General features: G+C 36.8%; 7 protein-coding genes across 7 annotated transcripts; 3 read left to right on the top strand and 4 right to left on the bottom strand.

The window, feature by feature from the left end:
- Positions 1 to 189: 189 nt before the first annotated feature.
- Positions 190 to 2434, bottom strand: LOC108975257 (ATP-dependent RNA helicase abstrakt). Its single transcript, XM_018943614.1, has 3 exons — positions 1517 to 2434; positions 921 to 1452; positions 190 to 846 (listed from the first exon to the last, which is right to left on the bottom strand). The coding sequence occupies exons 1-3, from the start codon at positions 2348 to 2350 to the stop codon at positions 344 to 346; spliced, it is 1869 nt and encodes a 622-aa protein (XP_018799159.1). The 5' UTR covers positions 2351 to 2434; the 3' UTR covers positions 190 to 343.
- Positions 2435 to 3392: 958 nt separating this feature from the next.
- LOC108975289 (pre-mRNA-splicing factor RBM22) lies at positions 3393 to 4863 on the top strand. Its single transcript, XM_018943664.1, has one exon. The coding sequence runs from the start codon at positions 3517 to 3519 to the stop codon at positions 4774 to 4776; it is 1260 nt and encodes a 419-aa protein (XP_018799209.1). The 5' UTR covers positions 3393 to 3516; the 3' UTR covers positions 4777 to 4863.
- On the bottom strand, positions 4855 to 6655 carry LOC108975288 (NF-kappa-B-repressing factor). The gene is made up of 6 exons (XM_018943663.1): positions 6637 to 6655; positions 6174 to 6567; positions 5820 to 6042; positions 5639 to 5765; positions 5226 to 5584; positions 4855 to 5168 (listed from the first exon to the last, which is right to left on the bottom strand). The coding sequence occupies exons 2-6, from the start codon at positions 6508 to 6510 to the stop codon at positions 4952 to 4954; spliced, it is 1263 nt and encodes a 420-aa protein (XP_018799208.1). The 5' UTR covers positions 6511 to 6567; positions 6637 to 6655; the 3' UTR covers positions 4855 to 4951.
- A 764-nt stretch (positions 6656 to 7419) lies between these two features.
- On the top strand, positions 7420 to 8879 carry LOC108975291 (zinc finger protein 860). The gene is made up of 2 exons (XM_018943666.1): positions 7420 to 7678; positions 7746 to 8879. Exons 1-2 carry the CDS (start codon positions 7610 to 7612, stop codon positions 8757 to 8759), a joined length of 1083 nt encoding a protein of 360 aa, XP_018799211.1. The 5' UTR covers positions 7420 to 7609; the 3' UTR covers positions 8760 to 8879.
- Positions 8864 to 10283, bottom strand: LOC108975290 (28S ribosomal protein S22, mitochondrial). Its single transcript, XM_018943665.1, has one exon. The coding sequence runs from the start codon at positions 10148 to 10150 to the stop codon at positions 8981 to 8983; it is 1170 nt and encodes a 389-aa protein (XP_018799210.1). The 5' UTR covers positions 10151 to 10283; the 3' UTR covers positions 8864 to 8980.
- Positions 10284 to 10636: 353 nt separating this feature from the next.
- On the top strand, positions 10637 to 13566 carry LOC108975226. The gene is made up of 5 exons (XM_018943575.1): positions 10637 to 11061; positions 11132 to 11402; positions 11843 to 11965; positions 12024 to 12185; positions 12256 to 13566. The coding sequence occupies exons 1-5, from the start codon at positions 10787 to 10789 to the stop codon at positions 13282 to 13284; spliced, it is 1860 nt and encodes a 619-aa protein (XP_018799120.1). The 5' UTR covers positions 10637 to 10786; the 3' UTR covers positions 13285 to 13566.
- Positions 13411 to 15624, bottom strand: LOC108975227 (nucleosome assembly protein 1-like 1). The gene is made up of 6 exons (XM_018943576.1): positions 15462 to 15624; positions 14465 to 14631; positions 14267 to 14390; positions 13965 to 14196; positions 13821 to 13900; positions 13411 to 13764 (listed from the first exon to the last, which is right to left on the bottom strand). Exons 1-6 carry the CDS (start codon positions 15546 to 15548, stop codon positions 13564 to 13566), a joined length of 891 nt encoding a protein of 296 aa, XP_018799121.1. The 5' UTR covers positions 15549 to 15624; the 3' UTR covers positions 13411 to 13563.
- Between the last annotated feature and the right edge of the window lie 4342 nt (positions 15625 to 19966).

The raw sequence follows: 19966 nt of genomic DNA, 5'->3' as shown, positions 1-19966 counted from the left end.
TCAGTTAATTATTGTTGTATTTATGTACATACATATTTCCCCTCCGCCGAACCGTAAACCACTCTTGGTCTGTTGACAAACAAAGACGTTTTCTAAGAATTGTTATTAATTCACACGGCTTTCTTATCAATTAATTCAATTTGACACAGGAATGTCCCATACGTCCTATAGATATTTTTAGTAGAGGAATTTCCGGCAACATAGTTAATGAGCTATGTGCTAATATATTTATAAGTACCACTTACATACACTATATTTATATAATAAATTTAATAGTCAAAACTGTATATAAAAGTATACATTTATAAAACCATCAGTTCGAAACCGAGCCACTGTGTGAAACTTAATAATCTGCAGCAGTATTTGATAAATAATCCCTGCGTCCAATATTTGAAGCTTGTTTGCTTTGCACAGCTTCTAGCTTTGGACATTCAGTGATACGATGACCCAAACCTCCACAATAACTGCAACCATGTGAATCGCCAAGATCCAAGTAGTTTTCTGCCTCTGGGCACAGCTCATTGAGAAATTCGGGTACTTTTTGCTTAGCTTCGATTAATAGATGTTTCAAATCCAGTAACACAGATTGTTCGGCAGTTTTATTGATGAATGTGGTGGCAAGTCCTTTCGTATTCGAACGTCCTGTACGACCAATGCGATGCACATAGTTTTCTACGTCGTCGGGCATATCATAGTTGATGACATGTTGCACATTTGGGAAATCTAAACCTTTTGAGGCAACATCGGTAGCAACCAGCACGTCCTTTTTACCCTCACGATAAGCCTCGACTGCACGTGAACGCTCTTCTTGATCCTTACCACCATGAATTGCTACAGCTTCAACGCCTAAAAAATACCCATTATTATTGTATAGTTTACCGTCATACAAAATAGCAAAAAAGAAAATCATTGAAAATTACCTTTCAGCAGAAGATATTCATGTATGCAATCGACATCCTGTTTCTTCTCAGCAAATATAAGCACTGGTGGTGCAGTTTTCTGCAGACAATCCAGCAGGTGTACCACTTTCGCCTCTTGTTTAACATACTCTACTTCCTGTGTCACATTCATCGAAGCCGCACCGGCACGTCCCACATTGATAGTTACCGGTTTTACTAAAGCTGAGCGGGCAAAATTTTGTATTTTCTTTGGCATAGTAGCGGAGAAGAGTAGTGTTTGACGTTGTCCACGGAAGAAAGAAAATATAGTACGTACGTCTTCTTCGAAACCCATGTCTATCATACGATCAGCTTCATCCATACATAAATAACGGCATATATCTAGAGTGGCCATTTTCTTTTCCAGCATGTCCATTAGACGACCTGGTGTCGCAACCATAATGTGCACACCTCTTTGTATAACTTCCATTGCGCTTGAAACTGGTAACCCGCCAATAGCCAAACAAGCACGTATTTCCGGCATACCACATTGTTGTAAGTGTTTACTGTAGTGCTGCAATATTATTAGAAAATATAAATTAGTATTCATTTCGTTATATATAATCATATGGACATACCATAATAATATCGTACGTTTGTTTCGCCAATTCGCGAGATGGACAAATTATAAGCCCATAAGGACCCTCATTTCTTTCGAAAGGCAGTCGATATTCTTGCTCTAATGCAAACATTATAATAGGCAACACAAAAACTAGTGTCTTTCCTGAGCCAGTAAAAGCGATACCAATTAAATCGCGACCAGAAAGTACGGCCGGAATGCCTTGAACTTGAATTGGCGTCGGCTTTTTAATGCCCTTTGCAGACAACCCGTTTAGAATGCCTTTAGGAAATTTCATTTCACGAAAACTGCGTATGGGTGGTGCTACATCATCACCTTCAACAAGTATTCTTAAACGTTTACGTATCGCATTTCGGCGCTCTTCTGTCATAACCGCCAGATAACGTGGTGGACGCCAACTAGTTTTGATAGGGTCTTCATACTGAATACCTTTAGCCAATTCAGCAACACCCATTAAAGCTTTTTGTTGTGTCACACTCTCCAAAATCTTCTCCTCTTCCTTAAGCTGTTTTTCCACAGCGCTTATCTTCTTTGCCTCAGCGATTTTTTTTAATTCCGTATGTTGATCCAGTAAACTGATATTATACTTACGCCCCCATAACTCGGCTTCATTAGCACCTTGGGACTCTTCGTCCCCTTCATTTTCACTGGAGGATTTCGGTTGTGTTGATGCTTCCGAGGCGAGCTGTACAATTCTGCCAAGTTTCATTAACTGCTGTTTTTTACGCTCTTTAACAGGAACATAAGGTACATAAGCATCGTCTTCGTCATTATCTGAATTGTTTTCATTTTCCTCGTGACGATATCGTTTAGTTTGTGGAACTTCTGTCATTTCTCCAACTTGTTTACAAATTTTTTAACATAAATGTTATTCTGAGCAGATATTTTTAGATTTTATACTTTGCGAAATTCGCGTCTTCACTTTGACATCTATTAACGGTGATGCCAGATATATTTTATCTAGAGGGTTACCAAGTCATCGAATTTTAAAACCTGTTCCCAGTACACGTAGTAAACTTATATCTTAATGTTGTCTAGATACAAGTTTACTAATAGCCCTGACAGACGACAGCGACAATATGCATTAGTGGGCTTAATTTACATTTACTTGCGCAATTGACCCATCTTAATGTAAGTTTGTAATGAACAAGATTTTCGTGCATTTAGCTGAATTTACCAAATTCGAGTAGGCAACACTGCTCAAAAATGGTAAATTTTTGCTATTTTTTGACAGATGTCACTTGAAGTCTACTGACTCTTTGCGTTTACAGCATCAGAAGTAAGCAGTTTTATATTTATATTTATTATTATTAATATTTGCTTTTAATTTCACTCTATTATATTTGGATGGAGTTAATAATAAACTAATTTTTTCGTTAAATTGATAAGGATTTTCGAAAATACCAAAATTTCTATTAATAATTTATCGTTTTTGTTTTACTGTTTTTTTTTTTAAATAAACACATTTCACTATCAGCTGTCTAAATGCCATAAAATTTCAATGCGCATTAGTGTTGCTTAAGGCGCATTAATTTTGCTCGTTTGCCAGGGCTATAGACGGTTTCTCCTGAATCGATTAAAAACAACTAGCTATTTTTGATGTACATATATTAATAAAAATTAGCAGTCCCTAAAAAAGTTTTGTGAGCATATTGAAAAATAGTTCAGATTTTTTCAAATATATATTTAAGAATTCACAACTCAAAAAGTAGCCACTATTGCAGTAAAGCCATAACCTACATTATGTTGTGACATGTGTTGCCACTTAAAGCAATTATCCTTACGAAATGTAAAACAATAATTTCGCTAAATATGGCAGCTTTGAAGGATGTGTAGTTTGGCATTTCATTTCACACATACTTCATAAATTTTTTTATTTGCTTTGTGCATCGTGTTGATAAAGATTTTTTCCGCGGTATAAATATTTCGTTTTTCCAGTAAAATATACATTAATTACTTTTATCTCCGTGATTATACATCAAAAAATAAAGATCCAAAATGGCTATGTCAAAAACAACAAATACCTATAACAGGCAAAATTGGGAGGATGCTGAATTTCCAATTCTGTGTCAGACATGCCTTGGCGACAATCCTTATGTGCGGATGATCAAAGAACGTTTTGGTAAGGAGTGCAAGATTTGCACGCGACCCTTTACTATATTTCGATGGTGCCCTGGAGCGCGTATGCGTTTTAAGAAAACAGAAATTTGTCAAACATGCGCTCGTCTGAAAAATGTATGCCAGACATGTCTGCTGGACTTGGAATACGGACTGCCGATACAAGTTCGTGATGCTGCACTTAAAGTAGCCGATACCATTCCGCAGAGTGATGTAAACAAGGAATACTATATACAAAATATAGATCGCGATTTAGCCGATGGTGATGGTACTGAGGCTGCAGGTGCTGTTGGTCGTTCATTGGCCGCAAACGAGATGTTGGCAAAACTTGCACGTACTGCTCCATATTATAAACGCAATAGACCACATATTTGTTCATTCTGGGTCAAAGGTGAATGCAAACGTGGCGAAGAGTGCCCATATCGTCATGACAAACCAAACGAACCCGATGATCCACTTTGTGAACAGAACATAAAAGATCGCTATTATGGGCGTAACGATCCGGTTGCTGAAAAAATTATGAAACGGGCAGCTACTTTGCCCACACTGGAACCACCAGAAGATCGAAATATCACAACTTTATATGTGGGTAATTTGCCCGAAGAAATAACAGAACCCGAATTGCGTGACCACTTCTATCAGTATGGCGAGATTCGATCTATTGCTTTAGTGCCACGCCAACAATGTGCATTCGTTCAGTATACGAAGCGTGGAGCAGCCGAACTAGCAGCTGAACGTACTTTTAACAAATTAGTGTTGCACGGACGTAAATCTACAATCAAGTGGGCACATTCCCAAGCAAAACAGACTGGATTAGCAAAAACAGATAGACGATTTGATGTGCCTGCCGTACCGCCAACTCCTGTGGCAAATCCGAATGATTTCTTCAATCTTCAGCAAGAACAGGTCACCGTGTTACCACCTGGTATGAAGCTACATCAAATACCACCAAGTCTTATACCTGCGTCGTCGTATCAAATGTATTCACAGGCTTACGCAGCCCCATACTCAAATATTCCAATCCCATCTACCTCCGGCGCGGCTTTGGACGCTATTCCTTCACCACCAACTGGTGGTGCACCAGGCCAAGTACACTACCCTAGTCAGGATCCCAGTCGTTTGGGTGCAGTGAAAAAGTAACAGTAATAACTTTAATACAATTTGATTTGTATACCTTCATAATATTCGTTTAGAACATTTTGAATAAAAAGAAATTTATTTCAATAATTCGTCATTTTTATTATAAAAACAAATTTATATGTATATTTATACTTGGTTGGGAGGGTGCAGGGCAACGAGCTACAACTTCCTAAATCTAAATATCTAAATCTAATTTTTCAGTGTGTTCTGGATAGAAACGAGCTTTCGCGTCTGGAACTTGTACAAAATACTTATCGATATAGCTGGGGTTCTTTTTTAATAAAATTTCACTCAGAATTTGCTCGTTGGTAATAGTCTTCTTAGATATAACCAGACGGCGTTCTGCATCTTTTCCATGGCTAGTTGACTTCAAATTGAATTTTCCAGCAATTCTAAAGTTCGAAAATATAAAAATAGGTTTCGAAGTAAAAATTATAAGAACATCTTACTCATGTAGCATTGCCCGTTCTTCCTTCGTGAAAGATGGCTCAAATTGCAGTTCACGTATGTCTTCGGATTCGAGATAATTCTGTAATATCTGTCTGAAATATTTGCGATCTAGTTTACAAGCCTCGTTCCCGAGACCTGCGCGATTATTCTTTAGCAAGTATCCTACTGGCTCTTCACGGCCTTGTGTTTTAGAGCCTAAACCACCACCAGTCCAACCCATTAATTTCATCATTTTATAGCCTTTATTAGACGCATCTAACTTTTTATCTTCTGCGTTGTCTGCCTGTTGTTTGACAACTCCACAAACGATCTCATTATTGGATTTATTGATTTTTATTGTATCACGCATTGGATTTGGCTAAGAAGTGAATTTTCAGTCATAATTACGGTATAATGTTACGCAGTACGTTACCTTTATTGAATAACATTTATGTTGCAGCACATCTAAGGCATTGTTGAAAACTTGCGCCTTTGCAGCTTTTACGTTTTCCTCGCATGCATCGCTTACCAATTTTCCATTTAAGAACATATTAATTTTCCTAAAAAATTTCTTAGATTATTTACTATATAAAACTAACCAATTTACAACGTACTTTGTATTGTTTGGGCCTTCGACTTCCTTTTCTTCATATTCAATATTACATCGCTGTGCAGACATACGCACGCAACTGCGCCCACCAATTAAAAATAATACAAATTTACCGAACGGTAGGCCTTCAAAGAGATTATTACTCTTATGCATGCTAGATAATTTGCTGTTATCAGAATTATTTCTATTAAGATTTTGTTGCTGTCCTGAATGTCCACCCGACCTAGCTGCAATTGTTTATGGTTATGGGTATACAAAGAAAATAATATTTTATTGGACTATATTCTAGACAGCAAGTACTCACATAAATTCTTAAGACTAAAACGTAATTTTGAGTTTGTAGTTTTTTATCGTCTACCTTTGACGCGTGCCTCAGCTGCTTCTGAAGCTGCCACAAAAGTACGCTTAAGTCGCGTCTCTCGGCTTTTCCTATAATCTTTTACAACTTCTTTCGACAACTCGGCCACCAGTTGCATGGTTTCAGATGGATATCGGCAACCCATAAACTCCATATTCGTAAACACTGCAGCAAGGCACACAAGGCGATCTTCCGGGAATTTATCTTTATGCAGCTCCATAAAGTGGCGTCTCATTTGCCAATGCTCGTCACTTTCATGATCAGCGCGGTAGTAGTCAATATCCCAGTCCGTGGGGAATTCTTCATTGTTTTTAATATTCTTGGATGAACTCGCCATAAAATATCAGTTAAAATTTACAGTTTTTATATTTTGGTCAGAGCAATGAAAATGCGGCTAGAAAAAATTGGGTATAAAGAAAACATGAAAGAACCACATGAAGCATTTTGGCTGTGTTCACTTTACATTCCGTGCTGGGTAAGTCATTACTATTCAACTAAAGGCCCATTCACATACAACTTTGCTCGGCTATATTACGATTCTTTGGGCGCCGCGATGTGATGATACCGATGGATAAAGGAGGTACTCAGGATTAAAAAATGTATACACATATACCCTCCTCAGACTCATATTTTTCGAGATCTTTCTGTTTAAAGTTCAAAAATTTGTGAAAACAATGCTCGTTATTTCACTATGTTCAACCCACTTTTCACATATTTTTCAATTAATATATATTTAATTACACTGTACACTTTCAAACATATCAAAAATTTGCAATATTTGTGTATTTTTTAAGAAAATAAATATATTTTAAAAACTATTTTGCACAAAACTTTCAAGAGATTTGTGTGTTTACATTTATGACAAATAGAAGTGTTGCCGTACTTGTACAAAAGCGTACATATAACTTTTCATCGTAAGCAGATGTCAGACGTTAAACGAAACAAAAGTTTTTTTTGAATCTGCCATAAAGGTTCTCACATAACACGCGATTGTATTGTTAAACTTATAAATTGTAAAATGTTAATCAAACTCATAATACTGATGTAATGAAGGGATAAAATTTATTATTTTAAAGTTAATACTCTAAAATTTTGAATACTTTCCAGTTCATTGCTAAGAAATATTAACTCAAGCAATTATTTGCAACATAGCAACCCAGCGGCAAACGGATTGTGAACCCAAAAGTAAATATGTAAACATTTTTGACAGATCAATATTACGGAAAAACTAAAAAACCAAAAAGTTACAAGTGTTTTTGTTTATAAATGTGGTTACAAAATAAATGATATTTTAAATAAACTTGTATAATTTGGAACGCTATTATAATAAAACACATACTTTATTTATAAACATATTGTTTTGTGATATGAGGTATTAAAATATACTCTTCATTTGGTGTTCACGAATTATAAACTTTACAAGCAAAAGCTTTAACATGGATACTGCTGTTCTTGTAAATGTTGAAAACTTCATTCAACCCCAAAAACCATTAGTAGCTCATCAGGTAATGATATAAAATTGATAAAATATTTATTGTTGGAAAAATTTTATTATGTATAATACCTTTAAAGATGTATGTGACCGAGATTCCGGACATGATTGTCGTAGAAACAAGGTTTATAACACGTCAAATGGCAGAAGAAGAGGAAATATTAATGCCACAAACATTGATACTTTCTTCCGAAAACATTAATATACAGGAAAAACCTCAAAATGGCGTTTTTCATAAAACCAAAGATGCAGGCGTTTTGGCAGAAGTCGACATTGCTCATAAATCTATTCAGACTAATAGCCATAACCCACTACGAAATCGTGAACAGCAAACCATTAAGTTTTTTAATCAAGAAGATATAGGCATCCAATGTGATATTGAAAATGACATAGACAGTGAAATATTGCTAATGGATAGTAATCCACTGGAGGAATGCGAAACCGATGAATATCATTTATTTTTAGATTTTGTGGAAAAAAATACCTATCTCTACAGGAATAACAAACAAGAATGCATAGTGTGTGGTGAAATTTGTTCTAATTCAAAACAAACACTATCACATATGGCAACACATTGGGGTCCGCCGGCGCTTTGTGAACTTTGCGGCCAAAATTTTGAACATGCAAATCTGTTAATAATGCATAAATGTACCAACAAAGCAACAAAGAAATATATGAACCGGTTTTTTAAACAATGCCCGTTATACTCATGTGGAGTAATTGTTAAATCAAAAATGGATTTATATGATCATATTAAAGAACACTTGGGTTTGCCTACCTACCGGTGTTTAGGCTGTAAACAGAAGTTTAGAAAAAGAAAGGAGCTACTACATCACTCAACAGTACAAAAAAAGTGTTTGCCAAAGTTCTGGCGATTACCTTTGTTCCAAAGAAAATTAAGTCAAACAAAAAATGGTAAACTTCGCCGAAAAAATAGTTTAAGCATTACAAACAAACAACATTTAAGACTGTATCTTCGAAAAAAATTGCGTTGTCATATTTGTTTACTTAAATGTTTAAATGTGTCTATATTTGCAAAACACCGTAAAAGATGTGTAAAAAAATTTAGTGAAAGGTTAGAAAAGTTGAAATAATAGATAATTTATGAATTCATCAACTATGATATGCTAGGCTATGATATTTAATTCCAAATAGTTTATTGATAATCATAGGTATTTATTAAATAAAATCCATTTACGCTTTATATGTAACTTAAACGTTTTTTGTTTTACTTTTATTCGTTCCTCAGAAGATTTTAACGATCATTACAAATGTACAATCTATACATCCCAAAAAATTAATTAATATTTTATGACTAGGCTACGCCATGCGCTTTGCTTATACCTTCAAACAACTGGCGTTTCTCGGAATTGATTTCCTTAATTGTTTGTGTTGCTAATTCCAACTGAACTTTCTTAAGAGCATGTTTACTGATGTAATCTTCTATGAAGGGTAAGCACAAGTCGTCTAGTTCAAAATCAACTTGTGTTTTGCCAATAGCCGATTGTATATCCTCTTTAACGTCACTCGATGCACGTTTTAGTGCCTTTTCAAGCTCCTTCAATGCCAAATCTTCTTTAGGCTTAATTTCATCAATTTGTTTCAAAATATTTTTGTAATTCGGTTCCATATCGTGTAACTTATATAAGAGTGCAATGAGTTCGGCTGCATTTTGCAGATAATCCCGTCTCACCATATCGTAAAGTAAATCGTCAATGCAACGATGCCAAGCAAAGAAGAATGTCATTGGACCAAAATGTCTCGTAGAACGTAAGTCATCAAATTGCTTGGTTTCGTTGATGTGTTGATATACGCGGCTGCTAATAGTGTGGAATTTGGGTTCGAAGGGGTCAAATTGCACTACCATACGATTCAAAATGAATAAATATTTTTGTTCATCCAAACAACGTTGTAAATGATCGTCTTCAAACATACGTGGAATACGAATACTACGTCCAGTAAGTGGAAAATATAATTGATGCATTCGTTTAGTTATCTCCATTGGTGCGTGTTCTAGCGTGCCGTCCGTTTGACGCACAACAACTTTTCGTTCTGTCTGTCGTAATCCGTATGTTATATCTGTAATAACATATTTTGTGTCTGAGAAGCAGCTTAACGCACTATCGTTGGATATGATTCGCCGTTCATCCTTCTTCATTTGTACGACAGGGGGCATTTGCAAGCGTTTTTTCGCACGTTCAATACTCTTACGAAACTCATCTTCAAGCATGTCTATCGTCATGAGTTTGTAGTCCACCGAGTTGTCTGGCACTGTTGTCTTCTGAAAAATTTTTTCGAGCTGTAGTTGTGTCATGGACTGCAGGAGCTTTTGTGTTTCAGGATCGGTGAATTGTGGTTGTGGATCTCGATCATAAAGTAAAGTTGCAGAGGCTGTGCCCGTATTCCCAGTTGAATAGGCTGCTCGTTGCAAAACATGAGAGCTCGCTCGCAATTTAGCATAATTATATATTTGACGCAGGAACATTATCGTATATATTTTTGGTTAGAAATTTAATTCACTTTTTTTGAAGAAAGTACGAAGCCACAAATTTCTCTAATTTGTTAGAAACAAACAGCTGTTAACTCATTGCATGCGACTGATTACAGGCAAAAGATGTAAAACTTATATCGTGTTACAAAATTAATCGAATATAAAATCGCAATCAATCGATATTAACGTAAAATTACTTTTTAAGAAAACTTGTTAACATATTTTTAACCTTACTAGCTAATACTAAGCAAAGTTACAAATTATGTAAATTATTGAACATAAATATATAAATTTAAAATAAATGTAAATGTAGTACATAATAACGTTGAATAAAATATAGTTAACATAAATAAAACACAAACGAATGATGTCATATTTGCTGAATTTATTTTAAATTATTAATTTTATTTGGTTTTAAGATTAATTTTTCGTAAAAATATGGAGCCTCGTATCTGAAGCTGTATTTCGTGTTGATCATATCTTACTATGCAGTCTGTGATCACCCTAAATTTGCTCCGTATTGTTACCGATAGTTCCATAATACCATTTTGCACACATCTCCAATTGTTTTTAAATGGTAAACTAAATTGTTGGTGCCTTCCAACAAACTTGCAAAAAATACTATAGAAAATGGATTCCGGGACTGACGAAAAAACATCAGAACTGCAAAATGATCTCCCTGAGCAAAGAATACAACGAAAACGTCGCCATACGGATGGCGTAGACCAACAGAACGGTGACACTGCATCTAATACGAATTATGGGGCCGTGGCGGAGTATATACCTGCTGCAAAGCTGCGCGGTGTTGTTGAATACAACAAAGTTGGTATCACAGATTTTCCGGACGAGCTGCTTTACGAAATATTTAAAAATCTAGACTCCTGGTCGTATTACGTACTTATGCAGTAAGTATGCCGGCTTCTTATTTATGACATACATATGTATGTTCATATGTCGGTTTCTATGTCATTTCAGCTGCTGCAATCGTTTTTATACTTTATTGATGGACCGACGGTTTTGGCACCATATAGATCTCAGTCAAAAACTATTACCATTAGGTATACTTGAATTTGTAATGGAACGTACGCATCAAGGGACTACAAGCATAAAATTGAGAGGTCCATCTAGAAAATATACAAGTGCGGAAATATTGAAGTTTAATAAAACGTTGGCGGACACTTTCGCTTTGCGAAGCACACAACTAAGTATTTTGGAATTACGTGGTGTTACAGTAGATCTTAGGAATGTAAGTAATTATACCGTGCACAGGGTATATTAAGTTCCCCACGAAGTTTGTAATGCCTAGAAGGGTACATCAGAGACCACAAAAAATATATAAAGATATAAATGATCAGGATGACGAACTGAGTTGATGTAGCCTGTCTCCCTGTCCGTCTGTCTGTATATATGCGAACTAGTCCTCCGTCCTTCAGCTTTAGATGTACCAATCTGAAATTTTGTACACTTCTGCCCGAGGAGCGGCTAATTTTTTGGATCACTTTAGTATATTTCTGCCTTACAAACTGAATATACAAAAAAAGTTCGTTTGTATTATTTTTCAAGGTAACGGTAAAATTTCCGATAAATTGTTCAGTTCGGATCATATGACATATAGCTGGCATGGAAACTTTTTATTTCAGAACATATTACTAACATCGCTAACATTTCTTATTCGTTTCTTTGTAGGTACGAATTGTGAATTTTCCGAAAAGTTTAAAGCGGTTAGTTTTTAAAGATTGTAATATCTGTAAGCCACCAGAAGAACAAACGGTTTTTTCGGGTATTCACACACACCTAGTGAATTTGGAGGTATGTGTATAAACTATATTATTATGCATTTAGGATTTTATTCATTCTCATCTTAAAGGAACTTGGTATTGAATTCTGCAGTTGGTTTGAACCTTATTACATCATGATGATATCCAAAATACCTTCACTACGTTGGCTTAGCCTCAAAGGTTGTCCACGATTGGGTGATTTTATACCGTATGGTAGCATGGCTGCTCGTTTTGGTTTTAAAAAACTAGAGGTGAGTATATATACTTACTACCATTTTTGAGCATTGCTATTAGCAACAAAATATTGTCTGAAATTTTCAGTACTTGGATTTGCGGTTTACACCTATAACCGATTCAGATGTTCAATGCTTTAATGTGGTGCTAACATTAAAAGAATTACTACTTGAGTGTCCCTTAAATATGCGTGCCAACGATACAAAAACTAGCTTATCGATCAAAAATAAAAGTAAAGATTCTGATAGTAAAGATTGTCAACCGTCCACATCGAAGGCATCAGCCGCACGCGAAGATAGTAATTCGCCTATTAATTCCATAACTGTGGATGCAAATTCAAATACATCCGGACAAGATGGACGTGACAATATAACCTCGGAGCAACAGGACCAACCAAATTGTGCTAGCCCACAACCCTCCACATCATCCTCTTCGTCTTCTACATCGTCCTCATCGCCATCATCTGCAATGAATTCACCCTTCGCATCACCATCGCGCTTAGCGCTAGACAATTCAACAGACAACAACAACGCGCCAGAACCGGCAGGCAATGTACCATCACGCAGCCGATTTTTACCGCGTCCAGATCAAGTTATATTCTTAGATTTTGTAAACCGCCGTCCCAGTATACGGCATGTGCGTCCACCGCCAATATCGGATAATCAAATCGATCAAATGATACAACATCCATTGTTTTGGAATATAATCAATCCATTGGGCGGACGTGAAACTAGTAGGTCGAGCTCTGGGTCAGGGCAAGTACCGCACTTCAGTCATCACCCATGCTGTCGCCAATATCCCATTTCAGATCGAGGAATTTGTTGCTTTGGAAGACCGCAAAATCCAGTGGAGCCTGGGGTGATTTGGATTCGTATTGGCAATCGTCCAAGCGAAAATAGCTTTGTAAGACTTAGTGTAAGAAATTATAAAAAAGTCACCGACATCTCACTGCATCATCTCGTGCAATGCTCACCTGAGCTCATATATCTGGATCTGAGTGGCACCAGCGTAACGCGTGAGGGCGTTAAACGCTTCAAAGCTGGAAAACCTGAATGCCAAATCATAGCCGATCATCTTATTGAGACTAACGACCCGGATATACCGACACTAGATTAATTCTAAAGTACATTTATACACATGGTGCTGTAATATTTATGCTAAACTAATATGCACACACAATACTACATACATATATGAGTATATGTATATTTCTCTTAACATAGTTAATAAGGACGCATAAGATACTTGTTGACATAAATTTTATTCAGAAATATTATTTTGAAAGTATATATACATACATACATATAAAATGCATATGCAGCGGAGAGATGTGTTTTCACAATGTTTAAAAAGATAGTGATAACAATAATTGAATAAATATAGGAAATAATAAGCTTAGTCCTCATTCGCCTCATTATTGGACGATTCCTCCTCATCGTCATCATCATCGTCGTCGTCGTCCTCATCGTCCGTATCCTCGGACTCGGAGTCCGAACTTTGACAATCGGCAATTTCGCCAGTGAAAAACATCACAGCCTTTGGAATTACGCGCTCCTTCAGATAGAAGCCGAGCTCAAAATCATTTTGTAAAATAGCCTAGTCATGCAAGCTAGTTGAATTATAGAACTGTTTTAATTATATGAATTACTTGCATTTATATCGCAATAGTTTGGATCCTCCGTGTCTTCGGGCAGTGTCGGCGGACTAAAGAAGTCGAAAAACGAATTGTATGCTGCAAATTTATTTCTTTTGTTTGATTTCGAAGTTAACAAAAAATATTTGAATTTTATACTTACATTTTTTATCCTTTTCGCTACCGTTTTGTTTCCAATCGATTTTACAACCTTCACATTTGTAAATTTCAGCACCATCATACGAAAGGGGATCATCGACGTCGGGCAGACAGTTCAAAAAGTATGTTTTCGTTAAAATAGTATTCGAAAAAAATTCATTCGGTTCGAAATGAAATTCAATAATGAACATAACTATCGGTTCGTTGCACAATGTCGATCGTATATCGGTGAGATGCTGCAGTTTAACAAGCAAATATACTAAAAATACAACAATCAACCTGCACAGATCCGTATAGGCCACATACCGTTAGTATTTTTTCATCCTTTTTGCTTATAAACTCCGTGTACGACGCCTTGAGTACACGTAACCAAAAGTTTGACAAATTGCTCTCAGTGTTGGCATCGTCTTGTGCCTGCTTGCGATAATCACTGAAAGCGTAGGCAATAAGGTTAACGGTAACAACTGTTTTTTAATTAACTATTAACTACTAATTGAAACTCACTCGAGCAGCTTGGCGCGCTTTTCGAAAATTGCATTATGCTTAACCTCAAATGCTTTTTCCATATTATAAATCTCTTTTTGCAAATCCACGTCCAGCTTAATGGTTTCCAAGTAAAGCTTTTTAAGCTCAGTTATTGTTTTGGACTCGTCCTCACTAAACTTTTTGTCCTTGTAAAAATATAATATTTTTATTAGTAAGTTTCACATAAGAAACCGTTAATTTTATTGCATGTTCCTACGAAAAATAGCAAGAAGATTGCCAACTAATTGAAATTTCATGTTTTTTTCAGTATTAAAGAATAAGAATTTTACATAAAATTTTCGCGCGAAATTATTTCCTTTGGCGCAAAAATATAAAAAAAAAGCACCAAAAACAATAACGAAGCACCGTTGTAGCCTGCTGGTTGTGCTTGATGCTAATCGCAAAAAATAAAGAAAAATAGTCGTGTCTTCAAAAATTAAGGTAAGTGAGTTTTGCTTTCGGCAGCGCCGAAGCTGCAAGACCCTCCATAGGAGCATTTCGTACTGCATAAAGGGTATCAAAAAATCTTTATTTTGGTTTTGATCGGTTAGTTTGTATGGCAGCTAATGCTACCGTGGTCCGATCTGAATAATTTCATCGGAGATTGTAGCATTGTCTTGCAAAATAGTTCAAGCTAAATTACGTGAGGATATCTAGTCAAATGAAATAGTTTTCCATGCAAGGATTTAATTTTAGTGGTACGATAACGACGGTTCCGTCAAATGGGCAGTTATTTCGGTAGAAAAGAACGTGTGTAAAATTTTATATCGATATCTCACAAATTGAGGGACTTTTTCGCTTATATACGGACAGCTCGTGAGATAATTTATAGATATACTTTAAATGCTCTTCGACGTTTCCTTTGCGTGTTGCAAACTTCCTGGCAAACCTAACAGTAAAACAGCGCCCAAGATAGCATTCTTTCACTTATCAACTAGTACATACAGTGAATACTTGCCCTTTGACCTTTACTCACCGCTGTTTTCTTGGCGCTTGCTACTGAATTCTGCTTTGACACTGGAATCTTCGGCAAGCTGCGCATCTTCATTGATTCCATATTCATTTTTTACAGTTATACTGGCTTAGGAAGCTGAAATTAATGGAAATTGATGAATTGAAATGTTTTTGATTAAAAGAGAAATAACATAAATTTTTGTTTTTCAAAATTTAGACACTAAAAGATAAGCTGAAGCTATTTTTGACGATTTGGCTTGTTCGTTTTTATTTCTACGAGCACAAGTAGAATATTTATGCATGAATGCGGTATAAGCTAAACAATGTTTATTCGTCCTTCAGGTTGGGCAGAACTTGTATGTGTTGTTGCTTTGCATGTGGGCGCTGCTCTTTCATGGACTCATTCAGAGTCGTTCCGCGCGACTTCGTAGCAATTTGGGGAAAGTTAAACTTCCAAGCGATCGTAAAATTTGGCGTACAAAAATGTCGTAAAATAGAGTTATTTGCTAATGTATTTGCTGTAACAAAGATCTGGGGTGGGTTGCCCCATAATCTATAATAAATGTTTAAGGTTAGAAAATTTCTCGTCCATCAAATTTAATTTGGTAACTGCACAAATATTTAGTTACCGTTAATCGGTGCTCAATTCTGAAGTGGGCTAATGAAATAAGATATTGAGTTGTCTGAGAATCTTGTATAAGACTCATTATTTTAAAGTTTGGTTTAAATATTTGTCGCGTTTCGCTGTTCCTCTTTTTGTTTAATTTTGCTTTTTTCTTCAAATTTTCAAAATTCGGCCATTATGATGTTATTTCTGGGAGTGCCCTTCGTTCAGGGCCTTGTAAATTATATCTCGAAGATCTGGGTACAAATTCATTAAGATTGGTAGTTCGCGAGAAATCTTGACAACCGAATCAATTTGAGTATTCGGTGCAATATTCTAGCGATTTTTTTGATTGAATAATTCAATAAACACATAGTTATGATTAAACAAAAAAGGAGGACAACTGTCATTTTTAAGCTTGACTTACATCACTTAGTTCTTTAAGGGGCTATATCAGTGTAACCCATGAAGGCGATTTTTGTGAATTTTTTTAAAAGAAAGTACTCCATCGAATGTTTCTGAGGTCTTTGAATATAATAAGGTATTTAAAGTTCCTCAACTGCTGACATTAATTCAAAAAGGTTCTTAAAGTTGAAGGTATTTCCTATTCAATGACCTAAGATTTTTGAAAAATACCAAAAATTAACAAAATGACGTAGTAAAAAGTATCGTTTTTAAAAAACGGTCGTTTTTTTTATGCCAAATTGACAATTTTCAGCCACAAAACCAACAAAATAAGATCGTAGATCATTGTATACGAGTAGTAAATATATTAAAGGATGCTTAGTTTCAATTTGAAGTCGATCGATCAATTTCTCTTTGAGTTATGATGTCGTTTCGAGAAAAATGCGTTTAAAGATTCAACTCCCACGAAATAGCTGCGAGAGGTCGCTCTTTAGAACACTGGCATTCAATAACTATTCAAGACCCGACCGTGCCAATTTCCCAGGATGTTCTTTGAAAACATAAACTATCAAAAAGTAAAAAAAAAATCTATATTGTGTCACACTGGTATAGCCCTTTAAAACAGTTACAGTTGGTAGACGAGGTAAAGCGAGATCTCATTTGCATTGGAAATCGATTATAATAGCGTTAAGAGATTGTTAACAAATTTCCATATGATTGTTTTTCATGTTTTGGAGATTTCATTCATGACCAAAAATAGTTAAAAGTCTTGTAGCATTGGAAACAAAGGCCACCTTTTTCAACCAAAATGCCCTACAGTTTCTTATTACGAATTTTTAACTGTTCGATAACATTTTTGTTGTACTTTAGGCCTTTTGCTTCTTCATTGGTGCTAATTTACTTTTCAACGTGTGTTTTCTGGAGATGATCGTCTGACTGAACAGGAAAATGGTGCTGGGCGAAAGATCTGAAGAATACGGTGGAAACTCGAAGCGAAGTCATCGTTTTCATTGTTTTAAGACAATACGTCCTAAGGGCGAGCACGCGCGACACTCACTTTTCCCAGAGCACTCTCCATGCGAAGTTTCGATTGCCAACTATGTCGAATATTTTCCGCCTGCATACATCTAAAATAACACGTCAATCCGTCGATGATATTTTGGTCCATGACAGCATCTTTTGGATGTTTTATGGGCTCACAATCTTCGGTGATTGTATGTGATTTAGTAAAACACTAACGAAAGGTTGCTTCGATAATAAAATTATACAAACCAACTATCCGATTGGGTCCTTTGTTCCATCTAAGCTCTATATATAGTATATGCATACATAATGACCGAATATTGCAAAATGCTTTTATATGTCTTCTGAAGTTTTGGTCTAACTTGGCTGGCCTCTGTTCATACATAGTTATTCACATTTGGTAATGTACAACCCGAAATCTTATTTTAAAGGAGACTTTGTGAGTGGTATATATGATACTTCTCAAGACTTCGCATGCTCTCAATACTAAACTTCAGGAAGAGTTTGGCGTTTAAAAGGGTAGCAACTGCTCTCAAAGTCGTGCACTGCACTGTTTTGTCTTAAGCACAGCGAAAAAAAGAAACTAATTATGCCTCGAAGTGTAATTAATCCCCAGCGGGCGATTCGGTACGGCCTACTATTGCCACACTTCATGCGGAACGCACTTCATGTAGCTGTAACTGGTTGGCGGTGTCAATGAAGCAGCGCATCGGCAATTATGGCACAAACGCGCTGTCCTGTGTCCAATTGACAAACGCTTATTGCTTACTAATTGAAGATACCGAATGCGCAGTACCGTTCACGGTTTACCATCCATCAGATACTGCAAATGAACAGAAGCAGAACAAATAACGCGCCTGCCGTAGCGCCGTAAGACTCCCCAAGCACCAACCGCTCCGGTGCCGCTGTTGCCAGCTGGCCGTTTGCTCGTTTCGGCGTGCAGCTCAGGCGACCTCCGCTCCAGCGCGGAGGACACGCTTGGCTCAGCAATGTGGCGCGTTGCATGCCACCGGTGGCGGTTAAAGTCAACAATGAGTCACGAAAGCCGCTCGGAGTTACACCGGGCGTCCAGCGAGGCGCATTCAACGAAATCACAAAATACTTGGCCGAAGTGCACGAGGAAAATTCGTTATAAAATGGGCATGGAAAGATAAACCAAAGCGTAAGGTTGTGTGGGAGCAGCCTGCGAACTGAAATGAAACGAAATTATGAGTGGGAATACATACGTGTTTACACATGTACATACATGTGTTCTTGTGTGGGAGGAAAAATTGGCGCAATGGTAAACAAATTCAGCGAAGCGAAAGAAGAAGTCGCCGGACCGTCGCGATGTGCATTGTTGGCGTCACATTTGCAGTTATTAATTTTTTGTGGCGCACGCTAAACACCTTGGGGAAATTAACTTAAAAAAAAAAGAAGATATTTTCATTTATTTTAACTTCGCCCTTTTCGCAATCCCATTTTGCTAAAGACCGGGCAAGAGCGTATGTAACTCATATGGCATGTGAGTATGTCTCTAAATAACGACACTTTCTTGTAGATATTCTTCATCAGATGTCTGCAACCTGTCAGTGTGTTCTATTTTTCTTATTCGCTAAACTTTGAAGAGTTGAACACTGACTGCACTTCATGCCTCTTGCATTGGGCGCTTTCATTTAACGGTCTTGTTACTTTAATAATTTTTTTTCTCTTCGTAGACATAGCATTCATTCTGTTCGATCCCTCCAAAGGAATCCCAATCGTTAAACGAGTCTTTGACATCTCCCGTGTTAACATTTGCTATTGCGGTCGCTTTGAAAGAATCTAAAGTATATTTCCGATATTACAATAAGCGAAGAAGCTGTCCTGCTTTCGCACAAATGGCTCATACCCACATATGTGAACTGCATTAGATTGGGTTATATTCCTGGGCGAAGGGCGATAAGAGATCGCTTTGGCGACTAAGGACTTCAAATCCGTCAGTATCTCCTCTTTCTTATTGGAAACGTTAGAGTGATGGATTGATCTGCACATAAGGGGTAGTATCCCGGGAAGTCGACTTGCAAAGTAGCAGCATGCCTTTGCAAATGTAGGCCAGTCTACAGTACCTTGCACACTCTTGTCATCTGTATCGATCGGACCATAAGGAACGAGGAGTATGCAGTGGGGACCTTCCCCGATATCGGGAACGTTCTACTCGAAGCGGTCATTATAGCTTTGAATAAGTTTAGGGTTGAATCGATAAAACGATCGTAGCGGAATGTTAAATTGCGCGTGCACAACAGAATGTGAATATCGTACTAGCTGAGTTTTCTCGACACTTCTTTGGATTCTGCTGAATCCTGGTTGTCAAACATCTTCTGGAAAAGCTGGAGAAAGTGGGCTGTTAGGGGATTTCCTACGTAAACGAAATTGCTCTCATTGAGTTTTTTGATAACTGTGAGCTTGAGCACTCTGGAACCCTCGCACATTTTGATTTCATTTGAAAATACTCCAGATCCCGTGAACTTTTCGCT

Source organism: Bactrocera latifrons, unplaced genomic scaffold (assembly GCF_001853355.1).
Source record: "Bactrocera latifrons isolate USDA-ARS-PBARC rearing strain unplaced genomic scaffold, ASM185335v1 scaffold_63, whole genome shotgun sequence".
NCBI lineage: Eukaryota > Metazoa > Arthropoda > Insecta > Diptera > Tephritidae > Bactrocera > Bactrocera latifrons.
Note: the sequence above shows the minus strand (reverse complement) of the source record. Positions and strands in the feature narration are given on the sequence as shown.